The sequence below is a fragment of the Mustela nivalis genome, assembly GCF_964662115.1.
Source record: "Mustela nivalis genome assembly, chromosome: 9".
Taxonomy (NCBI): Eukaryota; Metazoa; Chordata; class Mammalia; order Carnivora; family Mustelidae; genus Mustela; species Mustela nivalis.
In genome coordinates this window covers 66,911,268-66,923,658 of record NC_139028.1, presented here as the reverse complement: position 1 = coordinate 66,923,658, position 12,391 = coordinate 66,911,268, and the positions used below count along the sequence as shown (strand labels likewise).

At 37.8% G+C, this 12,391-nt stretch overlaps 1 protein-coding gene across 1 annotated transcript; it reads left to right on the top strand.

Annotated features, from left to right (window-relative positions):
• Window positions 1-8,512: 8,512 nt before the first annotated feature.
• OR51V1 (olfactory receptor family 51 subfamily V member 1) lies at window positions 8,513-9,457 on the top strand (the record flags this gene model as incomplete). The annotated part of the gene is made up of 1 exon (XM_082682230.1): window positions 8,513-9,457. The coding sequence occupies one exon, from the start codon at window positions 8,513-8,515 to the stop codon at window positions 9,455-9,457; it is 945 nt and encodes a 314-aa protein (XP_082538356.1).
• Window positions 9,458-12,391: the final 2,934 nt, after the last annotated feature.

Here is a 12,391-nt window from a genome sequence, read left to right as displayed (position 1 = left end):
GCCATGAGGAATGTGAAGAATGCCCTAGGAATCCACCAAACACTCCAATTTTCACTACCTGGTTGTTGAGGAGCACTGAGAGGTATCTCAGAAGGTTAGGGATGGCCACAAAACAATCAGATACCATAGAAAAAGGCATGACTGACTCCATGAAAGCAGAATATGGACAACATGGAGGTGGAAAACACGAGCACACACCAATTATGCTTACAAAATTAAGCCATAGCTGTCTCAGTTGTTGGGTAATACTGTGATCAACAAAGACCCCAGTCAGTTCCTGCCAGCTTAACCAAAAAGTAGCACATGAAAGTTGACTGGCTCAAAGATGAGTCTGTGTGGACAATGCAAATGACAGTGGCTTTGCCCAGGACTGCTTCTAGGTATACCTAGCAAACAGGGATGGAGACTCAGTAGTGGGCCCTTTCAATTCTGGATATCTTGTCAGTGGGAACATGGGAGATCTACCATGGAATATGAAAGACCAGACATGATCAGGCACCACCTGACACAGAAGAGTTATAAAATATGACTTCCCTATTTTTATTTTTCACAAAAATTCATGCCAGGTGATAATTCACAAAGAGTGAGTTGACTCATTTAATGTCTCTTCCTAAATACCAAAGGTCTTAGGCTGAGAGAGAAATATGGAACACTAAAGAGTTTTTGAGCCTTATTTTTAGGGATCTGAATAGTATCAAGGCAGCAATATTAACAGGATTCAGGTCCAGATGAAAGTTGGATTGTTACATGCATCTGGAATCAACAAGGTAGGGAAACATTTGTCATTTGTATGTCAAAGTTTTGAGAACTGGTAAATCAAATCAGAAGTGAAAAATAATTGAATATGAAGGGGTTTAAAAAAATACCATTGAAATAAAGCAAAACAGAAACAAATAGAGACATCATTAATCAATATAAAAATGCAAGTCAATTGGCAGATGGATAGTTCATCTGATGGTCTCCTTTATATTTTACTGTTGCTGAGTATTGCCATAGTAATAGAAGTAAGAACATAGAAGCAATGCTACTGAAATAATCAAAAAGACGTCTGCACCCTCCTGAGTGTCCAGAAACATTTTCCTGTGGATTCTTGGGCCTCTCATAACTTCTCAAATTTTGAAATGACACACACCTAAAGATCTTGTTTATCATCTTCAGACTTTGGACATCAGATGAACTACCTATTCTCTTGAAGACTACACAGAACCATGTATCCAGCTATAACTCAGTGTGTAAGGAGGCAAAAGAGACATCCACCAAAGGGGCTTTGGAAGCCAAGGACTATTCTGGAAACAACAAAGAAACAATCAGTCAACTGAGGTTGGTGAAAAAGCAGGGTTTGATAGGATTCTTTCCTAAGTGTTCTCAGATAAAGAATGACTACTTCTTTCTTTGCTAAAGATAATTAAAAGAATTGCTAGTAGCTTCATCTGGCCTGCTAGTACGTTGGTATTATATTGCCCCATCTCTTCTCTATCTTCTCTTTATTCTGTTTTTCTCATATCAGATCAACCTTGGAAAACACACAATTACACACCAAACTGTGAGTCCTTAATTGTTCCTGTATGTGCATCACAGAAGTAATTTGGTGACTCACAATTCTTTTTTTGATTTAGTTTTTATTATTATTATCATGTTCAATTAGCCAACACAAGTATATCATTAGTTTTGTTTTGTTTGTTTGTTTTTAAGTTTTTGATGTAGTGTTCAAAGACTCATTAGCTGCATATAACACCCAGTGCTCATCACAACACATGCTCTCCTTAACACTCATCACCCGGTTACCCCATTCCCCCACCCTCCCTCCCTTCTCCAATCCTCGGTTTATTTCCCTGAGTCCAGAGTCACTCAAGATTTGTCTCCTTCTCTGATTTCTTCCCGTTCAGTTTGCCCTCCCTTCTCCTGTGCTCCTCTGTGTTATTCCTTATTTTCCACATATGAGTGAAACCATATGACAATTGTCTTTCTCTGTTTGACTTATTTTTTTATTTGTTTTTTTTTTTTTTTTCAGCAAGCAGTTATAGACTTCCTATCTGTTAAATATAAACCTCTGTCTTAGGTCTTAGAGGTAAAAAATAAGAGATCTTTGCCCTCAAAAAAAAAAAAAAAAAGTAGAAGTAAGAAGAGATCACAAGTGGAAAGACATTTCATGCTTATGGATTAAAAAAAATATATTGTTAAAATCGCCAAACTACCCAAAGCAATCTACACATTTACTGAAATCCCTGTTAAAACAAACAAACAAACAAACAAAAACCCAGCATTTTTTCACAGAACTAGAACAAATAATCATAAAATTTGCATAGAACTACAGAAGATCCCAAATAGCTAAAGCAATCTTGAAAAAGAAGAACAACACTAGATGTCTAACAACCTCAGATTTCAAGATATACTACAAAGCCATAGTAATTGAATCAGTATGTTACTGGCACAAAAATAAACACATAGATCAATGGAACAGAATAGAAAGCTCAGACATAAACCCATGATTATATGTTCAATTAATCTTCAACAAAGGAGATTAGAATATGCAATGGGAAAAAGACAGTCTCTCCAATAAAAGGCATTGGAGAAACTGGACATCTGTATGCAAAAGGATGAAAAAGGATCACTTTCTTACACCATACACAAAAATAATCTTAAAGTGGATTAAGGACTTAAACGTGAGACCTGAAGCCATAAAAAAAGAAGATCACAGGCAGTAATTTCTCTAACATCAAGCATAACAAAAGTTTTCTAGAAATGTCTCCTCAAGCAAGGGAAATAGAAACAAAAAGAAACTATTGACTACATCAAAATAAAAAGCTTCTGTCCAGCAAAGGAAACAATCAACAAAACTAAAAACAACCTATGGAATGGGAGAAGATATTTGCAAATGACATATCTGATAAAGGGTTTATATCGAAAATATAGAAAAAACTAACACAACTCAACACCAAAAACCCCCAATAATAATAATAATAAAATGGACAGACATTTCTCCAAGGAAGATATACAATTGGCCAACAGACACATGAAAAGATGTTCATCATCACTTACCATCAGGGAAATACAAATCAAATCCAGAGTGAGATTATTACCTCACCAGTAAGAATAGCTAACACTGAAAGCACAAGAGACAAATATTAAAGAGGCTGTGGAGAAATAGGAACCATCATGCGCTGTTGGTGGAAATGCAGACTGGCACAGCCACTGTGGAAAACAGTTGGAGATTCCTCAAAAAATTAAAAATAGGAATGCCATATGATCCAATAATTCCACAAATTGTTATTTACCCAGTGAATTTGAAAACACTTATTCAAAAAGATACAGGTACCTCTATGTTTAACACAGCATATTTACAATAGTCAAGCTATGGAAGCAACCCAAGTATCCATAAATAGATAAATAGATATAAATAAATAAATAGATATATCTCACAATATCTCACATATTCTTATATATATATATATATATATATATATATATATATATGGTATATATCTCACATATTCTTATATATATATATGGTATATATCTCACATATTCTTATATATATATATCATGTATATGATATATATATACACATATACATACATATAATGGAATATTACTAAGCCATAAAGAAGAATGAAATCTTGGAGCACCTGGGTGGCTCAGTTGAGTATACATCTCCTTCTAGCTCAGATCATGATCTTAAGGTCCTGGGATCAAGCTCCACATTATGTTCCCTGCTAAGCAGGAGCCTGTTTCTCTCTCTCCCTCTGTCTCCCCAATAATGCTTGCTCACTCTACCAGTTCTTTCTCTCAAATAAATAAATAAATAAAACCTTTAAGAAAAAAAAAAGTTTGAACTCTTACTATTTGCAAAAACTATGATGGATCCTGAGGGTATAATGTTAAAAGAAATAAGTCAGTCAGTGAAAGAAAAATACTATATGGTTTCACTCACGTGTGAAATTTAAGATACAAAACAAACAAAGAAGAAAATATAAACAAAAATGAAAAAGAAACTAGATTGTTAATTATAGAGAACAAACTGGTGGTTACATGAAGGTAAATTAGTGGGCAGGTTATGATGATCATGGTAATATATATTACCATTAATAAATCTTAATTTTAGATCTAACTATAAATCTGTATAATACCTATATATAAAATCTGTATAATACTGGTTTTGTAGGTCCCGCTGATTTAATATGGCAGTATATATATATATATATATATATATATATATATATATATATATTGCTGACCAAGCTGTTCTTCTCCATAAGTGAAGATGAGAGAACAAGAGCAGTAAGGAAGAGGGAGATTCTGGTGGCCACACTGAAGGCATCCAAATACCCTGGAGAACTAGCAGGAGCCTAGCAGTGTGTATTCCTGTCCTGCATTTCCTAGAAGGACCCTGCAAGTTTCTTCATCTTGAAAAGGAGGGGACTAAATTAGATCCTTTTAGTCTATCCTGTAACTTCCAGGACACAGTTTAAAATATGTGTAACACTTCAAGTATTTATCCTCAAAACTTTAGCTCCTTACTCTTATATCATTTAAGTTAGATTTGCTTCCCATTTGCACTTTCCTGCTTAGTTTAAATCTTTTACTCAGGGTTTAACATCTTATTCTGTCTGGATTTTATCAGTTGTCTGACTTTGTCTGAAATGTAGAAAAAGTATTAAAAGAGATACATTTCCTTGATGGAGATCCTCTAGGCCATAGAACAATACAACAATACAAATCCTAATGGAACCTTCTCAGACACCCACATGACTACAGTTAAACAGATGTACCGTGTAATAGAACTTTTTATCATGGTTCTAAATTATGCACAATCATTTTTCAATATTTCAGTCATGGTGGGATTATTATTTATAGTCATCTTATGTAAACTAATAAGCAAAATACATAGTAAGAATAGATACACAAGTAATACTTAATAATGAGAGCATTTACAAAATTAATAATAGTCACCATTCCTATAATCTGGGGTTTTAAACCCATGCTGGGTTTGTGGTGGAAAAGTTGACACCAATGCTAACATGCTGAGAACACCTGAACACCAAATTTTTGTGCTAGTTTTATAGAAGGTTCTTATCTCTCCAGGTGTACCAAGACTCTGAACTGCTTGGCCTCACCAGCTGTAAAGAAAAACCGCTTATGCACCCTTAAGGAGGTGAAAATTCAATGGGCTTCTTCTGCCCCCTGCTGGTGTCCAGATGGGACCATTAGCAGAACTACCGGGTCAAGAGTGAGATCCTCCAATTTATTGTCCAAAGCAGGTTGCATGTAGGTGTCATTAAATAATGATACCAGTAGACAAGCAAAAACCTGGACTATTCTGGCCAACAGAAATATTTTTTATTCAATATAATGATAAAAAATCTAACTTTAGCTTCCAACACTCCTCCTTTAGGCTTTTAGAGTAAATAAGGACTCTTGGTCATTACCCTACCTAACCTGAAAAAGGTAGGAAGTAATCAGAGGATCATGTCCAAAGAATAGAAGAAAAAGACAGAGATACCTGAACATGGAGGCCAGTTTGAACTGGAGGATGTAAGGAAAGATTCCTCTGAAAGAATGATCTGTTTAATGTGATCATAGATATGCTTTCCAAATCCACATTCCAGACAAAGCACAGAGAGTGAATGCCAGAATCCCATCACTGCCGGGACTCCGACTGACTGCTGTGTGTCCTCACTACTTATCTATGTCATGCCAGGCATTCCTCTGGTTGCTAGAAATTCAGAAAGAAATGCTATGCACACTGACAGGGGCATCACAGCATGATGTTTTGGAAAATGACGTTTTATGTTTTTTCTTTTTCAATACAAATGGACCATGTTGTGCATCTGACATATGTGACTACTTCCCTCTTGAAATGGTCATTTATTCTTCTCATTGACACTATTCTCTCCTGATTCCCATCCTATCTCAAAACAGAATTTAGAAGCAATCTCCAATATTTGTTGCTCTTTTATTGATAAAAGGCTGTTATTCTCTGAGGCAGCACCTGTAACCTTTGTGGGTAGGCTGAAAAAGCTTGTATGAGAAAAAGCTTGTAAGAGATCATGCTTATATTCACAAAATGTTTGAATCTTTTGTCATCATTCCAGGGCCAAAACTCCATGTCTGGGTCAGACTGCAATGATAGGAATCATATCTGGAGTCCGAGTGTTTTGTCCAAGGTCAGGAGGAATGCCTAAGGCAGCATCTGTTCTGTGTATTATGTAAACTTTTTATAGGTGGACAATGTTTGGTATCATGTGGCCAACAAAGGTCAGATGGGTTACTTTAAGATACGAGTGCTGAGATTTCATGGTATTATTTTTTTTAAGATTTTATTTATTTATTCAACAGAGAAAGAGATCACAAGTAGGCAGAGAGGCAGGCAGAGAGAGAGAGGGAAGCAGGCTCCCCACAGAGCAGAGAGCCTGATGTGGGGCTTGATCCCAGGACCCTGAGATCATGACCTGAGCAGAAGGCAGAGGTTTAACCCACTGAGTCACCCAGGTGCCCCTTCACGGTATTTTTTTTTTTTTTTAATAATGCATTTGCTTTAACTTGTTTTATACTGCTGTAATTGTATAACTTGAATTCATGAGTATTCCAGTAATTCAATAATTATTTGATAAATGCCCACTCCATGGTAAACCTCACTTTGCATTTCCATGAGCAAAAACCAGACATGGCACCTGGTTTTCTAGAGCTTCCAGTAGATCTCATGGGAAACCAGCATACAAGAAGTGGTATAAACACAAAGCAGGGTATTTTTAGGGGAGTAATTTATTGGAGAGGATAGGGGCACTCATGGTGGGGTTACAAGAATTCCTCTGAGGAAGCTACCTTGAACTTCTTCACCAAGGAAGAAAAGGAATTCTGAGTGGTAAAACCATGAATGATGAAAGGAGGTTTTGTGCAAAGTACTTGGAGTAGATAATTCTAGGCAGAGAGAAGACCAAGAACAAAGACTCTGAGGAAAACTCAATTGAGATAGAAAATAAATGATCAAGGCATATGTATTTTTCTTCAAAAGGTAAAGACTCCAATCATTCAAGGAAGGAGGCAAATAAAAATAATGGGTAAATTATTTCACATGGAGAGGGGCTCAGGGCAAGAAACAACAGAGGAGAGGATTCTAGAAGGGGTGTGACAGTGTCTGATAGAGGGTGCGTTCAGAAGAAGGGTAGCCTGAGGGCTGCCTGGTGTGCTAAGATAACAAAGATGAGGAATGGGTCACAAGAGGAAGCCAGAATCTGAAGCTAATTGAACATATTAGAAGGATGAAATGAAACATAAAAGCCAGTGTAGACTTTAAAACACCTGCCTACACTCTAGACCCTTTAACCCTTTTATGATGACTCCCAGGGCCAGAACCCCAAGCAGGAAAACAATGTGTGGAAGAAGACAATTAATGCTATTGCAAGGAGGCTATTTAAAATTCTGGACTTAACTATGCCACATTTTCCTTCCCTTAAAAAAATTATTATTATTATTATTATTAAATTTAATTTCATTTCATTTTAGTGTTCCAGAATTCATTGTTTATGCACCACATGGCCTTCCTTTTGATCTTTAGTATGCTACGTTCTAAGGAAGAGAAAAAACTCGCTCAACCCTTCAATAAATGTATATTAGATAAATACTAAATGTACTGATTCAGTGAGTGAATAAGTTGGGGGAGAACACTAGGCTGATGTCAGAACCCAAGAGTCTTCAGCCCAAGTCTCCCTGTCACAAGGGCACAGGTAAGCTGAACATCTCAGCATGAGAGCTCTCATGGGAGATCACTCACTAAAGATCTCATGCATAAATATTCCTCTCTGCTTTTCACTGCAGAGGAAAAAAAGCACTTGTTGGCTGTGTCATCTGGGATGGAACAACACAGGAATGTCTAAGGACTGTTTGGAGGAAAAATTCACTTGGAGACAGCAGAAAATAGAAAATTATGGGTACACAGTGACTATTTAAATAGATTTTGGATACTTAAATGCTAAATCTCACTCTTCATTTAATAAATCAGAGGGGAGGAAACTAATAATTACTTTGAGAAACTCAGCTCTCAATTTTACAGCTGTGCTTTTGACCAGAATCTCCAAGAAAGCATCCCAGGCAATATATCCTCTCTAGAAAAGAGCTTCCTCTTTTAGTCTATTCATTTTCACTTGTGGCTTCTAAGGACATCCGTGCACCTGCCAGAGGATGAATAACAGCTCTGAAATGATATTGGGAGGACACTATTCTCTTCTAGGCAGCAGATCGTATATCTCTAAAGAACATAGTTGCTTGTCTAATATTTCCTACACTTAGTTAACTTTAAGCATAATTTTATTTGCTTAGAAACTTGACCTAGCTCATTTGAAATTGGAGCATTTCCTTTTTTTTTTTTTTGCCTTTTTTTTTAGTTTAATTTTTTCAGTGCTCCAAGATTCATTGTTTATGCACCATACCCAGTGCTCCATGCAATAGGTGCCCTTCTTAATAGCCACCACCACCACACTTTCTTACTGCCTGGAAGAAGCATCCCAGTGCCAGAATGATCACTTTGAGAAGCCCTAGCGTGAATTCTTCCACCTTCATTCTCACTGCATTTTCGGGCCTGGAGCAACAATATCCCTGGATCTCCATTCCCTTCTTCACCACGTACACCTTGGTGTTTTGGGGCAATTGCATGGTGTTGCATGTGATCCGGACGGAGCCCAGCCTGCACCAGCCCATGTTCTACTTTCTGGCCATGCTGGCCCTCACTGACCTATCCATAGGGCTGTCCACAGTGCACACGGTACTGGGCATCCTGTGGGGGTTCATTCAAGAAATCAGCCTGGATTCCTGCATTGCCCAGTCCTACTTCATCCATGGTCTATCCTTCATGGAGTCCTCTGTCCTCCTTACTATGGCCTTTGATAGGTATATTGCTATTTGCCATCCACTGCGTTATTCCTCCATTCTGACTAATTCCAGGATTTTCAAAATTGGGCTCACCATAGTAGCTAGGAGTTTCTTCTTTATTACACCCCCCATCATCAATCTGAAATTTTTCCATTATTGCCGTTCCCACATCCTGTCTCACTCATTCTGCCTGCACCAGGACCTTCTCCGCCTAGCTTGCTCAGACATCAGATTTAATAGCTATTATGCCCTGATGCTGGTCATTTTCACACTGTTGTTGGATGCTGCTCTGATCCTCTACTCCTATGTGCTGATTCTTAGGGCAGTCCTGGCAATTGCCTCTCAGGAGGAGCGGCATAAATCACTGCAGACCTGCATCTCCCACATTTGTGCTGTTCTGGTGTTCTACATCCCTATCATTAGCCTAACAATGGTGCACCGTTTTGGCAAGCATCTATCCCCTGTGATCCATGTCCTTATGGGCAACATCTACATCCTTTTCCCACCTTTGATGAATCCCATCATCTACAGTGTCAAGACCCAGCAGATTCGAAGCAGAATGCTCAGACTCTTTTCTCTGAAAATATGTTGAGATGCTCAGGTCTTTTAAAGAACAAAACAGCAACAACAATTTACACGCACTATAAAATACCAAAAAATGAATTTTATTGGGATTAGAGCTCTAGATCAGAGTCTATAATTCTTGATTTTGAAACACATTTAAACACAATTCCAGAGAATCACCTACAAAAGAGTTCCATTTTAACTTGTGCTTGGCAAGTGAATTGTTCATAGGGCTGGAGGTGTGAGACTTCATCTAAAACATTTCATAAATTTTCTACCAACTGTGGATTTGTGTCAAACAAGACATAATATGTTCCTGCTATAAGTATATTCAAGAAAGGATAAAACAGACAATGTGCTCAATGTGGAAATCAGGCACTGAACCAAAGTTGGATTCAAATCCTAGGTTTCAGTTACAAAGGTGGATAACTTGGAACTTCTTTTTAAGATTTTATTTATTTATTTGTCAAAGAGAGAGCGAGCGAGAGCGAGCACAGGCAGAGTGGAAGGCAGAGTCAGAGGGAGAAGCAGGCTCCCTGCGGAGCAAGGAGCCCGATGTGGGACTCGATCCCAGGACACTGGGATCATGACCTGAGCCGAAGGCAGCTGCTTAACCAACTGAGCCACCCAGGTGTCCCTGAACTTCTTTAATTCTGAGATTCAGTTAATTAATCTTCAAAATGGGGAAAGTACTCACCTCGCAGACATGTTGTGATAACTATATAGACTAGAATTGTCCAGCTGAATTTTTCTAACATGATGAGGATGTTCTCTAGTACAGAATAATGAAGACCAACATATAAGAATAGCTACATATGGCTATTGAGCACATGAAATGTAGATAATATGACTGCGGAAGTGCATTTTCAATTCTTGTTAACTATAGTTAATTTATATATATATATATTTTTAAAGATTTTATTTATTTATTTGTCAGAGAGATTTATTTGTCAGAGAGAAAGTGAGCGAGAGCGAGCATAGGCAGACAGGGTAGAAGGCAGAGTCAGAGGGAGAAGCAGGCTCCCTGTGGAGGGCAAGGAGCCCGATGTGGGACTCGATCCCAGGACGCTGGGATCATGACCTGAGCCGAAGGCAGCTGCTTAACCAACTGAGCCACCCAGGTGTCCCCTTAATTTATATTTAAATGTTAAAAGGACATTGTCTTGGACAAAGCAGTTGCTACTATATTGAACAGTGCAGGTATAGAGTATAAAGAGGACATATAATAGAATTTGACTTTGAATTCAATTTTCACCCTGTTTCCTTAAAATCAGAATCTTCCCTTGTTATGTTTTATATGTAGACTCCATTGCCATTGAGCTGGAAGAAGAATTTGCTCCAAACTCTTTGCTTTTAAATCTAAAGTGTGGAATATTATGAGTGATAAAACTTTATTCTTATGATTGATTCTGAGTTAAAAAAATAAAGTTTTCCTTCTTAGTAATTTAGAAAATTTAGTTCAATTTTCAAAAGAAGGAAAGCAAGAAAGAAATCAGTTATCTGCACAGAGATATAGGGGAATGTTGGTTAAATATTCCTATAATCTCTTAAGTACTGGAGGAGGAAATGCTAAATAGCATTCAACAAATGAATGCATCAGAGCAATTTTCCATCAAAGAAGTAAGTATTGTTTAATATTCTTTCAATACAGACCTCAACTTATGTATTTTAGATTTGCATTAAAAACCTGTGTTTCTCTTTCCCTCCTTTTTAGTGTTCCACTCAATTAAGCCGTCAGTATAAAAGCAAAAGACTAGGATTTTTTTCCCAACAGCTTAAAAGTGGGCAGATTGTTCCTGCAGAAAACAAAGCATCTAGGAACATGCCAGTTTGACAAGAGTCATATGGTCCAGTTATAGCAGGAAAACAGTAGCTAGCTGCTGAAACTTTGGAGGTCATGTTGTGCCTCGCAGACCATGTCAGAGCACATGTCTGTCTCTCAGTGGTTAGGCAAGTTTCCCTTCAAGGTCTTGAATGTGCATCATCACCTCTCCTCAGCACTAACTCAATCTTGGGGAAGCAATGGAGCCTCTGTGGCAGTGAGATCTGTCCTGCGCCAGCCAGGCATGCCAGGAGTACCGATATGAACTAACATTGAGTTCAGAGAATAGTGACATATGTAACACATTGAGTCATTGGCTGGAGAATCATGTTTCATTTGGTGAATGGGAAGGTTCACTTTAGGATTTAGTACTCATACAGATGTTCTGAATATCTGTACCTCGGATTATGGCAACTTGTAGAATATGGGCCAAAATATTTGGAAAGAACAGCTATGAACAGTGGATGTGAAAATATCTGGTACACATTCAGAAATAAGAGCTAGCTTTAGAACTCTTTGTACAATAAGGATGAGACATGTGAAAACCTTCAAAGTGGTTAAAATCCATGACCCAGTGGAAGAGGGAAACAAGAAGGAAAATGAATGAAGGAAGCTGAAGAAAATACATCTGATTACTGGCTCTTATACAGAGAGGAACAGGTTAGGAACATTTGATTTACATAAGACTCTATCTTGGAGCAGTAACACAAGTCAAGCAAAGCCCTTCTTAGGAGGAAAGGCAATTTTAGAGTCATCAGCCCAGGTTCTGGCATTGAGAATTGATGGACCTATCACAGATGTTAAAAGCACCATCTGGCACTTTGTAGCCTTTTTAGAAACAAGAGAGAAGTTCTCCCATAGCTTCCAGAAAGCCAACTGTAAGGAGTAAGAAACTTGTTATCCAAGAATTAGACAGTCTCTTGGGGTCTTTGTCAATGCCTAAAGAGCCAGTGAGAAATAGCAAGTTCGTAGGAGTTGATCAGACGTCATGCTAAACTACCCAGCGTGGATGGGAAACACGATTGAAACAGCCACAGTGAGTTTAGGGAAGCACATGTTTTCTTTGTGTTGATTTTCTTACAGGAAGCCTGTCATGTCATGGTCCACTGCTCCTTTAACTAAAGGGATATTTAGATCTAA